At 62.3% G+C, this 13,417-nt stretch overlaps 1 protein-coding gene across 2 annotated transcripts; it reads right to left on the reverse strand.

Annotated features, from left to right (window-relative positions):
• Positions 1–178: 178 nt before the first annotated feature.
• CSDC2 (cold shock domain containing C2) lies at positions 179–12,853 on the reverse strand. Of its 2 annotated transcripts, XM_045834999.1 has the most exons (5): positions 12,715–12,853; positions 12,542–12,624; positions 3,972–4,270; positions 2,723–2,845; positions 179–2,102 (listed from the first exon to the last, which is right to left on the reverse strand). In XM_045834999.1, exons 3-5 carry the CDS (start codon positions 4,145–4,147, stop codon positions 1,940–1,942), a joined length of 462 nt encoding a protein of 153 aa, XP_045690955.1. In that variant the 5' UTR covers positions 4,148–4,270; positions 12,542–12,624; positions 12,715–12,853; the 3' UTR covers positions 179–1,939. The 2 variants fall into 2 exon arrangements, with proteins under 2 accessions (XP_045690955.1, XP_045690956.1); XM_045835000.1 differs by lacking the exons at positions 12,542–12,624; positions 12,715–12,853 and adding an exon at positions 8,339–9,095.
• Positions 12,854–13,417: the final 564 nt, after the last annotated feature.

Consider the following 13,417-nt stretch of genomic DNA (forward strand, 5'->3'; position numbering starts at 1 on the left):
GGGAATTGGTACCCGTCACAGATGCCGTCGTGGCCACCTCTTTGCAGATGAGGAGACAGGCACAGGTGACGGGGACTCGGCACAGGTCACACAGGACATCGCCGATCCAGTGAAGGAGGGTGGTCTGGGCTGTTCTCCCCCGCCCCTCCCCAGACACACAGGCAGCTCTGGGCCAAGCTGAGTCGCAGTTGAGGGTTTATTGCCAGTGTTGGGGTGGGAGGGGGTCTGGGTGGCCTGGGGGCCGGGAGGGTTTGTGACTGGACACTGTGGGGCGAGGTGACGGGAGTGCTGCTGCTCCTGTCACCCCCGGTGGCCCCAGGGCTGATGTCCCCACATCCTGCCTCCTCGCCAGTGCCTCAAAAAGGGGGTCTACTCACAGGAGGGGGGTTTTGGGGGGCTCCCAGGGGTTAGTCTGCACCAGCAAACCTACCAAGGAGGCCGGGGAGTCCTTGTTCTCATGAGAGAGGCCTCGGGCCTCGCCAGCGCAGCCCCAGCTCGCAGCCGGGTGTCAGGCCGGGCCACTCTCAGGGTCGGGCAGCTGGCCAGCACGTCCCAGCAGCGCGGGGCTCCCAGGCCCTGGTGGGGACTGAGGATGGGACCGAGGACGGGGCGCACGTCCCGGCTGATCTCTACCCCGCGGCCTGGGCGTCTTCAGAGCTGGGGGTCCTGGGCAGTTGTCACCCCTGCATCTTGGGCACACGCGCCCCCACTTACACACAGACTGCATGTCCTCAGGGTCACTGTCCTGCAGGCCCCGCCCCCTAAGCCCCGGTTCAGTCTGCATCAGGTCACGTGCTCTGGGCGGGGTCGGGGGTGGGGGCGGAGCCCTCCTTCCCCGCCTCCCAGGCCAGGCCCACCCCACCCCACCCCAGAGTGAGCACACACGCATGCGTGCGCATGCACACACACATGCACACGCGCGCGCGCACACACACACACACACACACACACACCCCGGAAGGGCTTGACAACGTAGGGACCGCGACTTGGCCGCTGGCTTGAGGGCCGGCGGAAACCGCCGTCCCACTGCTTTGAGATGAGGGACCGGCAAGGGGTCTTAGCAGGGTTAGCGGCCTCCAGGCTGAGGGCCCTCTCGGTGGGTGCCCCGCCGGGCCCTGCCCGAGGGGACGGACGTGGCGCCGTCGTGTGGCGCACAGGCAGGGCATCCGTGAGGCTTGTGAGTCAGGACCAAAGGGAGGCCTCCATCCAGGCTCGGGGAGACACGTCCCCTCCCCCCACAGACCCACGCCTCCTGGGGAAGTTGAGGCAGCCGGCTGAGCGCGGCCCAGGGGAGAAGATGCAACCTCAGTTTGGGGTTCATGGAGCCACTGCCAGGCTGAGGAGAAGGGGCAGGCCCCAAACGCCTTGGCCCTCAGCCCCTCTCCTGCCTCCAGGGTGTGCTGGGAGAGCGGAGGAAGACCGGGTTGGGGCACCGGCGAGGGCCTGCGTGCCTCCGCCTTCCGCCCTCTTTCCTCGCCGCAGGCTGGGAGGCCCCCCCAAGTGCTCGCTGGCCTGGCTCCTGAGGGTGGGGTCCAGGCCACTGTGGGAGGCCCCCGCCCAGGGGGCGGGGCACAGGGAGCACAGGTAGCCCTGGCCCCCGGGCTGGGGCCTCAGGCCGAGGCAGGGCCCAGGGGTGCCCCCTGCAGGCACGTGGGCAGGGGGGCGAGAGGTGCTGAGCCGATTCAGCAGGGAGGGGAGGAAGGAGGGAGAGTGGACGAGAAGAGAAGGCAAGTCCAGGGGCTGCCCCCTCCGTCCAGCTCACATAACAGTCACGGGTCACAGGGCTGGATGGAGGCACACGCTCACGGCCGTAAACACAGACAGACAGACAGACAGACAGACTCGCGCACTGAGGCCGCCCGGGGGACAGACCACAGCCAGTGCCGTGGGGCAGGGAGCCGGCTGCCACCTGTCCACCCCGGGGGACTCCCCGCCCAGCCTAGGAGCCCACGACCTGGCCGGACCACGTCTCGTGGGGAGTGTGGGGGGCCAGCTGGGTGAGCACCACCTCCACAGCCTGGAACTTCTGGTTCTTGGGTGGGATGGGGCACATCTTGAAGGTCACCTCGTCGCCCTCCACCGGGACGTACTCCCCCTCGATGCTGGAGACAGGAAAGGGTTGTCAGCCCCGCAGCAGGCCCCCGCCCTGGACACCCCCTGCAGCCTGGCCTACGGGCGGCCCGGCCTCCCCGTCAGAACCTCAGCCCGTGACCTTGTACAGTGGGAAGCATAAACTGTCCTTTTCTCCGTGTTGTTGGGGACTAAGTGAGATGAGAAAGGGTGCAGGGAGGTCCCCGAGGCTTAGAGAAACTGTGACCCCGCCAGGTCATGCCTGGCATTAGGGCTGGGACACTGGCCTAGCCACAGCTGTCCCCTCCTGGCTGGCCTGCCTGCCTGCGGCCCCTCCCAGGCAGAAGGGCTCAGGGGCTGGCCCCGCCCTCCCAGGCCCCTGAGGCGGAGACAGGATGCTGGGGCTCAGCTGGCAGTTCCTAAAGCTCCTGGGACCCCCTCCTGCCATGCACCCCAGCTCTCCTCCTCCTCCCACCGTGCACCCAGCCCCGGAGAGGAGGAGAATGACACTGGGGGGGCACAGACCTCAGCTGCGAGGGGAGAAGCCTGAGGAGGCATTTCCGAGGCCCTGTGAGGACGCTGCAGCTGACGAGGGTGGGGTGGGGGGAGACAGGAGGGACCACTGAGGTGGGGGGCGGGGGACAGGACTCACTCTGACACGTGCACAAAGATGTCCTCGGATCCGTTCTCAGGGGTGATGAAGCCGTGGCCTTGGGAGCGGGAGAACTGCTTGCAGACGCCCTTGAACACGGGGCCAGCAGAGGCGCGGGCTGTCCTAAAGATAGAGCAGGGGCTTTGGCACTGTGGCCTGGGGGCACCCCCCCACCCAGACCCCCACAGCCCTCCTGGGTTCTGCCTGGGGAGCCGGACTCAGGAAAACGCCCCCCCTCACCTTCCACCGGAAACTGCACTCAGTTATGCTAATTCACTCAGCTCCTTGCGCTGACAGAACAGGAGACTGGGGCCCCAGCGGGGTACCGGCCCTCCTGGGGCACCTAGCAAGTGGGTCTCCGACTCCCAGCCAGCGCCCCTCCATGCACAGCAGCCCCTCCTCACTCTCCCCTGCAGCAGTGACACCCTCTTCACTCATCTGCCGCTCCTTCGTTCTCCCTCGTTTGTTTATGTATGTGTTTCGAGTTCTAAGAGGAAGTTTATTTAGAAAGTTACAGAGGCAGCAGGAGTGAGCCAGCTGGGCTCTGTGGGCTCAGGGAACAAGTTACGGAAGCAAGAGCAGGACCCCAGGCGCTCAGAGAGGGAAGGGCCAGGTAAGGGGCCTGGGGCTGGCGGCGGGGGCGGGGGGGGGGGGGTGCGAGGAAGGCGAGCCCTTTTGACTGTTTGTCAAGCACCTGCGCTGTGCCTGGCCCCGGGCTGGACGAAAGGGATGCTTAGCACTTGCCGTCCAAACAGTCCTCCTTCGGCCAAGCCATGTCATCCTCCCCGCGGGTCTGACAAACCCCCTCCGCCCTCTGACCCCATCCGTGACTGTCCCCCAAAGGCCCACGCCACTCCAAAGGGCAACCCCACGCCTCCATTTTTGCCCAGGCCGTTCCGTCTCCCAACTTTGTCCTTCACGTGCTGTATCTTCCGAACCTGGCCGAGAGGTCGCCGTCCCTAATGCCTAGCCCTGATCCTCACTCCCACCCCTGCCAGAGGCAGCGAAGGGGGGACGGATTCCCTGGGAATGGTGAGCAGCTCGTGGAGCTGAGACTTTGTAGAGTTTACCACCGGAGCCCCTAGCCAGGAGCTCAATAAATCTTTATGGAATGGATGGATGAATGAATGAATGAATGAACGAACACCGGCAGTCACTGAACAGTCCACACGCAGCTCTCCCGTCCTTGGGAAAGAGCAGGGGCTGGAGAGGGATGGGGCGGAAGCCAGCACGAGGGGCAGGTACTCACGCTGAATACGTCCTGGTCCGCTTGGTAGGCAGGGGGCTGGGCAGGTCCCGAGAGGAGACACCGCCCCTCTCCCAGACCCTGCTGCCCTCCCGGTGGAAGGGGAAGGTGGGCCAGACCGGGGACTTTGGGGAGTGGAGTGGGGGCACGACCGGGGACGAGGTGGGCTCCGAAGTCATGGCGCGGCTGGCGGGAGAGCCAGGGGGGCTCCCAGGCCCAGGGGCCGGTGAGGGGCTTGGGCGTCCTTGCGGGCAGGGCCCGGCCTGGCCCTGCTCGGAGGCCTCTGCAGCCGCAGGCTCCGTCTGGAAGGGAAGAGAGAGGGAGGGGTGAGTGCGGTCCGGGACGGGCAGCTTCTGGATGCTGAGCACCAGCCTGGAGGGCCGGGCCTGCCTGCCTGCCTGCCTGCCGCGCCCCCCAGGACGACATCAGGCGGCCCTTCTCTGACTCAGTGTCCTCACCACCAAGACGAAACATAGAACCTGGCTACGGGCGGGACTGTATTCTCCTACAATTCGAGTGCCAAAGTCCTGCCCCTGGCCTGACGGTGTTGGAGATGGGGCCTCTGGAAGACAGCTGGGGTTTGATGAGGCCAGGAGGGTGGGACCCCACGAAAGGGTTAGGGTCCCCAGATGAGCCCTTGCAGAGCCTGCCTCCTCTCCCCCTGGCCTGTGAGGACACAGCGAGAAGAGGGCCGTCGACGAACCAGAGCCACACCACGCTGGCACCACGAGCTTGGACTTCTAGCCTTAGAACAGTAAGACGGGGCGTCTGATGTTTAAGGCCCCCGTCCGTGGTGTTCTGTTACGGTGGTCCGCCCCAAGGGAGACGGGCACCAAAATCCTTCCTGCTTCACATTGGATCCTCCGACTCCGGGGGCCTGGGGGGTGGGATGAGTGAGGTGAGGTGGCCAGCGACGGTCAGGAACACAGTCTGGCCCGAGTGTCAGCAGCTCCAAACCCACAGATCTGGGTTTGAACCTTGGCTTTGTCAATCATAACCTGGCAACCTCCCTTCCAACGTGGTGGGTGGGTGGGTGGGTGGGTGGACCGTGGGCCCAGAGGGCCTGGGTTTGAATCCTGGCGTCTCTGCCTACGGGTTCTGTGACCGTGGTCGACACTCAAACTTTGACTCAGTTTCCTGTTCTGTAAAATGGGGATAGTGTTGGTTCTGACGTCACAGGGAGGTTGCTGGGAGGACTGTGACTTTCTACACGCTCGGAACGGGGCACAGGCGAGGAGAGCTCTGGGAAGGCTGGTGGGCTGCCCTTGCCCCGTTCCCTCCTCTCCGGACTGAGACCGGGCACCCTTACCTCGCAAGGTTGCTGAGGACTCAGCGACTTAGTGTGTGTGACAGCATCTGGCATCTTGCAGGTACCCAATCAATTGCTGTTATCCTTTTACTATACATGGTTTTTCTTTATCTTCTTTTCTTAGATAAGTCCCTTTAACATCTCATAAAATAAGGGCTTGGTGATGACAAACTCCTTTAACTTGACCTTATCTGAGGAGCACTTTATCTGCCCTTCCATTCTAAATAAGAGCTTTGCTGGATAGAGCAATCTGGAATGTAGGTCCTTGTCTTTCATGACTTGGAATACTTCCTTCCAGCCCCTTCTTGCCTGTAAGGTCTCTTTTGAGAAATCAGCTGACAGTCTGATGGGAACTCCTTTGTAAGTTACTCAATTGCTATTATCAATGCAAACCAACAGAAATTCCCGGCCCACAGCTCAGTGTATAGATGACCTTGAAAACATTCAACCTGTGTCTTCTTCCACTGAGGAAGTGAACACACCGTATTTTGCGGTGTACAATGTGAACCCAGGTTTTTGTGCACATTATACACGGGATTATCATGCCCATAGCATGTAATCACTTATACCCAGGTACAATGAGCATCCTTATTTTTCCCCCAAAAAATGTGGGCGAAAAAGTGTGCATTACACGTGGCAAAATACGGTCGTTTCCCCGCCCCCCCTCCCCACAGGGGCTGGGAAGCCTCGGACCCCCAGAGGTGCTGCCGTGGGACCCTGGGGAGAAGGGCTCCGTGCACCAGGCCAGGCCTGTGGACTGAGCCTGGGGCAGGCGGCCTGCCGCGTGGGGCCAGGCAGGACGCCTGGGCGGAAGAGCTCCAGCGCAGCTGCGGGTTAGCTGTGACCTTGGGGAGCAGGGGCCTCTCCGCACAAAGGGACGGACGAACCCCACTTCACCCCTCACAGGCTGTGGGGGGCTTGGCTCAGCCTGGCGATGCAAAGAAAGTCCTGGAGTCCACAGTCACGTAGGGGTCAGGGTGACGGGTTCTCCACCTTCTCACCCCCCTTCCTTTGCTCCCCCAGCCCCTCACCCAGAGGCTCCGGGGTCAGAGGAGACTCCCGGAGCTGCGAGTCTATTCCTGGCCTCCACATTGCCCCACCCCCGAGCCTGGAGTTTCCAGGGAGGGGTTTAAGGCTTCCCAGGAGCCTGGAGAGCCCAGGGAGCCGTCCAGACACCCCACGGTAGGGCTGGAAGAGCGAGGAGTCACTTGTTCAACGCCCCTCCCAGGAGCAGGATTCCTGGCCGCTGTAAAGATCACACAGCAAATCAGGTGTTTCTGGGTCAAGATGATGAGTGGCTCTGCCCGCCCTGGGGGTGCAGGTGAGACTGCCCCCGCCCTGCCCAGGGATCCCCCTCCATGCAGCAGAGCTAGAGGGGCAGGCAGTTGCCGTTCATGGCTCCCACAGTCATCGTCACGGTCCCCTACAGCCCCTCACTGCCCCCATAACCCCCTCAGGCTGAGGTCAGGTCTTCCTCCCAGAGCCCACTCCAAGAAGCAGGGGTGGGCTAGGTTTGGCATTTCTATCCCCATTTTAGAGAGAAGAAAACGGAAGCTTCAAGAAAAGAAGCCTGCACACAAACACTTGAGTATTCACGGCAGTATTCCTGCTTACAGCCGGCACACGGGGGACCGCACCGAGGCCCCTCGGCCGGTGGACGGACAGGCAAACCGCCGTGCCGTGTGCAGCAGGACGCTGTCCCGCCGGAAAACGGGAGGAAGTCCCCACACAGGCTGGACACAGAGGAACCTGAGGTCATCATGTCAGGGGGAGAAGCCAGTCAGGAGGGACCATACAGTGCCTGATTCCGTTCATGAGAAGTGACCAGAATAGGCAAATTCGCAGAGAAAGCAAGCAGATTAGTGTTTCCCAGGGCCTGGGGGAGGGCAAAGTGGGGAGCAACTTCCAGTAGGTACAGAATTTCTTTTGGGGGTGTTGGAAATGTTCTAAAACGGACACACCCAGCTCTGTGAATGTACCCAAACCTCGGACTCGCCCGCCTTCCCCAGGCAGGTGAACTGCGTGGCATGTGAATTGTATCTCAGTAAAGCTGTTATCACAAAGACGGGCAGCAAAGCTCCCCAAGGCGCCAGCCAGGAAAGCACCAGGTGCCAGGCTGGTTGTCCCCTACCTCACCGGGGCGAGGGTGGCGGGTGGTGGGGACGGAAGCTCTTCCTTCCTCTCTGCAGGAAGCAGGGAGGTCCCGCCCACTGCAGTTTACCCAGGCCTGGTACTGTGCCTGGTGGTGACAGCCAGTGCAGGGAGGTCCTGGGGGGTGGAGGAGGGGACAGAAGGCGGTGGGGGAAGGGCAGAGGCGGCCCACAGCGGTTACCAGGGAGACGCAGCTGAGCTGGGCTGGGCACTGGCCAGCCAGGCCTCCCAAGCCTAGGCCAAGGGAGCAAGGCTCCCAGGCGGTGGGAAGCGGGGAAATGCAGGGATTATCCAGGGTCAGCCTGGATAGCAGAGCAGCCCTCTTCTTTCCCCTCCCATCAGTGGGCTCCCCAAATGGACCAGCAGCAACCGGCCCCCATGGGAATGGGCTGCGGCTGCTCCCCAGCCACATTCTCCCCCGGGGGTGGGGGTGGGGGGTGGTGCCCTCGGGAGAAGGCAGGGAGTCTGCCTTTGGGTGGGAGGGGCAGGTGCGGCAGCCCCCACAGCGGAGCTGCTCTGCGCCCTCCGCCCGTCTCTTTCCTCTCCTGGAAACTGGGATCACAAGACTCCCTCCCTGGAGAGCTCCTCGGAGGAAGAAATGGGATGGAATGCGGGAAGCACCTGAGTAGGTGCTGGGTAAGAGGTTGCTCCTCCCAGACAGGGCTGCTAAATGGGGCGTGAGGGGAGGAGAAAGCAGGAGGAAGGAGAGACCCAGCGGAGCTAACCAAGCCCACCGTTCACTCACCTGTTCCCTGCCCCCCCAGGGACACACCCACCCACCAGATCCCCGCCCCATCTGTCATGGCTTCCCCTGTTATGAAATTTCTGCAACAGCCCTTTGAGGCTGGTACTATTATTAGCCCATCTTGTAAAAGAGAAAACTGAGGATCAGAGAAGCTAAGCCACTCACACAAGGTCACACAGCAATTAATGTCCGAGCCAGGACTCAAACCTGGGCAATCTGCCTCTGCGGCCTGGAGTGGGAAGTCAGGGTCCCGGGTTCGGGCCCTGCATTGTTACTGGCTTGCTCTGTGACCTTGGACAGACAGAGTCTTTCCGTCTCCGGGCCAGAGCCCTGGACTTGAAGGAACCGCACCATTCGCAGCAGCTGAGGAGACCAGGGAGAAGGGACGCAGAGAAAGCTTCCAGCCCAGGTCCTTGCTACAGACAGTCCGGGTGCTGCTACAGAAAGGGGCGGGCCAAGACGGGCTTCTATCGTCAGAATGCCGTACACATCTGCAGAAGTCTTCAGAGACGATTTCTCATTTTCCAACCTCCTATAGTTGCCCTGAGAGGTTGAGATTGGAATTGTCTCCATTTTATAGATGAGGAAGCTGAGGCTCAGAGGGGGTAGGTGAGAAAGCCCAGATTCATCTGCAGGTAACCAGTGCTCTCCCTGCGAGGACGAACTGTGTTCCTAGCCCAGCCAAGACGAGGCTGGCGTTTTTCCAAAAGAACTCTCCCCGAGAAACTGAAGGGGAAAATAAACTCCTCCAAGAGCAGAGAAACGAATGTGTCTGCAGAACATTGGTTTCAACTCACGCAGACCCAAAGCCCAGCTCCCAAAGGCCCCCGTGAGCTGGTCTGGGGGCATGTCCTGCCGGGAGCAGTGCCCTTCAGAACCGGCGGTCTGGGCAGGCGAGGACAGCTCAGGCCCCAGCTGTCCCTGGCTCCACAGTGCTCTGGCTGAGGGACGGCACCCCTCCTCCCAGGCCTCCGATTTCTCTCGTTTGTCAAATAGGGCTGATCACAGAGCACCCGTGCCCTTGTGGGAGGAGCCGGGGAGCTGTGCGTGGGCCCACCTGTGAGGGGGCAGCTCCCCGGCTACGTGGCTTGGCTCCCAGCCACGCCCCTCCTCGTTTGCCCGGGTGCAGGCCTGACCCCAGCTGACCCCGTGATTCCGCAGATGACAGCGCCCAGGGAGGCGAAAGCAAAACACCTGAGCTGCTGGGAGATAGCCGGAGGGAGGCCCCTGCGACCCAGCCAGCTTCGTGGCACCATGAGACGGGTGACTCAGCCCTGTCAGCGGGTGACCGTGGCCCTGGTGCCGGGGCTCCTCCAATTCTCAGCTCCTCCAGGAAGACAGACAGGAAATGGCTGTCAGCGTCCTCTCTTGGCCACGTGAACAAGCTCTCCTTCGGGGCAGACCCGGGAAAGCAAGCTGGCTTAACCTCCCGGTGCCCGGTGGCCTGGGACAAGCACCTGACCCGGCGGCCTCAGCTACACGAATCTCCACGGGCCAAGATGACGAACGAGGGTCCGCCCAACTGTCCCCTAAAGTCACGCACCTACGCACACACGTGAGGGAACACTGGGTGCAAGGCACCGGGACCACACACGCGAGAGGAGGCAGCCCCGCCCAGACCGCACTGGAGCCCCGGGGTGGGGAGAGTCTGAATGACAGGCCACGGCCACTCCAGCACCACTCGGTGCCAGGTGGGGTGCCAGGCCCTCTGCCCCGTGTCCTCATGGGGAGTTCTCACAGCAGCACTGTGTGACTGCGCCGTGCCCACCCCCACCCTTCGGAAGAGTAAACTGAGGCTCATTGGGGTCGCCCAGCCAGTCAGGGGTAGCGCTTCCACAGCCCGGAAACATTTGGGGGTGCAGATTCAGCTCCTGCTGGAAGGTGGGGGGAGGGCCAGCACGTCCCTGGAGAAGGGAGGGCTGGGGTGTGGAAGAACTGGGGAGTCAGGACTTGGGGCTCTATTCCTGGCTTGGCGCTGACTCAGACCATGACCTTGGGTGAGTCACCCGCCAACTCTGCTTAAAAACAGCTTCCCCAATAAAAGCATTCCAGCCCAAGACCCCACTGTGGAGAAGCAGGCGGGGAGGAAGGATATGGTGGCCTAAAAATGGGAAGGACAGGGGACACCGGATGACAGTGGAAGGGCTTTCTGAAGGTTGCGGTCCTGTCTACGGTGAGCCCTGGGAGCGGAGGGAACAGCCTCAGGACCACTGGGCAGAGGCTGACACTTCCCCGGCCCCTCCCCCACCCTGCCTCTCAGACACTCCTTAAAATACCTCAGTGCAAAGCTGCTCCAGCAGCTGGAGGTGACCTAATTAAGCCTGGTTCTTTCCCCCTCCATGGTGTGGGGGGAAGGGCAGGGAGGTACCCCAGCCAATACTTAAGTTTAATTGAGACTCTTTTGTTCTGGTCCTTGTCACATGTCCATGCCGTCTGGGGGGGGGCCTGCTGGGATTAGGCCTTTGGGCCTTCTTGGCATCAGCATCAGCGGGGGCAGGGATGCCGGGATGGGTACATGGAGGGCCAGGCTGTGTGACCCTGGGCAAGTCACTTCCCCACTCTGAGTCCCTTTAGAGACAGGAACATACTAGTCAGAGTAACTTGTAAAGGGACTGAGCTTGAACTCCCATCAGCATGACCCACAGGCTTGACCTTTCCATCGCATCCTGCCTCTCATCCCGGTGACCACCATTTCAGTGGTCTGGGGCAGACGAAGAGCCCCACACTGCTTTTTGCACCACCCCCCCCCCCCCGCCCCCATCTTGCTGCTCCCCTGTCCCAAGTCCCCTTTCTACCAGGCTCTGGGCCCTTCCTGGTCTTGCTGGTTGTGACCCGCTCAGCCAGGCCCAGAGCGCCCTCTGCTGGTGCCACTCTTGGGAATCTACTCCAGACCAGCCTCCAGGTGTCCCCTCCCCACCCACTAGCTGTGTGTGGCCCCCCCATGCTCCCTAGCGAGACTCACTCTATGGCCAGTGGCCACCCCTGAGCACTGTCCACCTGTCTCCAGGCCCGGAACGGCCCCCTGGCCTCCCCCAGGCCAGTGTGCATTCCTGCTTCCATCTGTCCTTCTTTTGGAGGGCGGGCCAGACACACGCCGGGGGGCGGGGCAGGCCTGGTAGCATGGATGTTTTAGGGAAAGGCTTGAAGGAAGTGGCAGAGGGGAGGCTGGGAGGAGGAAACATCCAGAATGTGGAGGACCCGGAGGCCTCTGGGATGGAGTCTGATTTGGGGGAGCTGACTCCCCATCGCCCAGGGGGCTGGAGACAACCCCTTCCCAGAGAGAGGCCCCTACTGGAGCGGAGCCAGGCTGGCCCCACGCCAGGCTCCCAGAGGTTGCCCACCCCCCACTGGGGTGCACTTCCGCCTCCCCTCCCCCCTCGCAGCGGATGCAGCAGTTCACACTCAGTGTTTATTATTGTTCTCACCCTGCATCCCCCTCCCCTCTCCTTGGGAAGAGGCCGCAGGCTGGCAGCCTGGCAGGAACCTGCTGTCTCCGTCGTGGGTGCCAGTATCACGGCCCCTGGTCTCCACCTGGACTCCTTGTGCCCGGGTCAGGCCACTCAGGGACCTGGCGCCAGCGGAGGCTGCCCCAGTCCCTGCATCCCACCGCCCCAGGCCCAGAAGCCTCTGGCTTATCACCCCTGCCTTCCAGGGGCTGCACCCCAGCAAGAGTGGAGGTCAAAGCAGGGGAGAGGGGTGGCCTCGGGAGAGGCAAAAGGACAGGTGGGGTGGCTCCAAGGTGAAAATAATAGCATAGAGCTACCTTTCCAAGCCAATCATCATAGTTAACCCCATCACACTGGGAAGAAACAGAGTCAGGATAAGACAGCTGCACTGGGTCCAACTGTGGGCTCCAGATTGCCCTTCCCCCCTGCCCCTCCCTGCCCCCTCCAGCCCCCAAAGTCCTGGGGACAAGGCCCATTATGCCCCCTCCTGCACTTTACTTTTGGCATCTGGTAGGGGCACAATTGCTCAGATTATTTCTCCAGTCATTTGTCTCCCCCGGTTCCCACACAGGAGGCTGCGGCTTGGCAGGTGCCTGCTCTGCTCTGCTTCTCGAGCCAGACGCAGGTCCCAGACACAGACGCGCAGACACACGCTGTCTCGCTCGCTGGGAGCCACACAGCCCCCGCTCCCCTCGGGGGGCCAGGGAGCGGGAGGGAGGGAGGGGTGTGGGCAGGGTGGGCTCCTCTACACACCCGGCCACATCCCCTCTGTAAACCGGACGGGGCTGGTCCAGCCCGGCAGGGGTGGGGGGGAGGTACCCACCTTCCCAGCACCCCCCACATCGTACCTCTCTCCTTCGCCCCTGCCAAACCAGTCTCTAGAGCTGGTGTGGCCTCAGCCCCCTCCTCTCCAGCCCCTTACCTCTCCCCGGCGGCCGAGGTCAGGGGGCCGGCTTCAGCACTCTGCCGCTCCCGGGCGCCTGGAGCTGGGCTCAGTGGACGGGTCTGAAAGATGTGTTGTGTGTATGAGCGCGTGCCTGTGTGTGTGTGTGTGTGTGTGTGTGAGAGCATGCGGCACCTCAGCCCCTCACTCACTCACACACGCCTTCCTCCTGACGTCAGAAAGAGCAGGAGGGAGGGGCCGGGATGGGAATTTGTACTCCCTGCTTAAAGGCACACGGGGCGCAGACGCCACCTCCCGAGCCAGGCACAGGCTGGGGGAGAGAGTTAGCTGCGTCTCTCTTGGGGCCCCAAAGCTTCTTTTTTTGGAAAGTGGCTTTTATTGCCGGGCCAGGGTATAATTTGCCCTGCCAGGTGGGAGGCACTGCTGAGGAATGCAGGGGAGGAAGAGCTGGGGGCAGCTCGCATTCCTGCCAATTAGAGAGTAAGCGGGGTGGCGAGCGAGCAAGCGTGAGCTTGAGCAAGCGTGAGCTCAAGCAAGCGTGAGCGTGAGTATACCTGTGAGCGTGCATGATGGGGGGCTGTGGGGCGGGGCTGAGTCTGGGAGGGTGGAGGCCACCGCAGAACGGGCCCCCCAGAGGGTGCTCCAGACCAGGGTGGGGACGGGGACAGCTGGGTCCCCAGGGACTCTCCTACTTCCCTCTGCCCTCTGGGCCTTCCGCGTGGCCCCTGCCTTCCATTAGCACCAAAACTGAGCTCCGTCTGCCCCTCACTTGGCTCTGAGATCCGTGTGAGGGAATGCACGTCGGCCAGTCACAAGAACTCACCGCTTTCTCGGGAGGCCCTTGAGATACTTGTTTTGAATTGAGGAGGACCCTAAGGGAGTGACAGGCTGGCC

Source organism: Phyllostomus hastatus, unplaced genomic scaffold (assembly GCF_019186645.2).
Source record: "Phyllostomus hastatus isolate PE091 unplaced genomic scaffold, TTU_PhHast_1.1 phas_contig_198, whole genome shotgun sequence".
Lineage (NCBI taxonomy): Eukaryota > Metazoa > Chordata > Mammalia > Chiroptera > Phyllostomidae > Phyllostomus > Phyllostomus hastatus.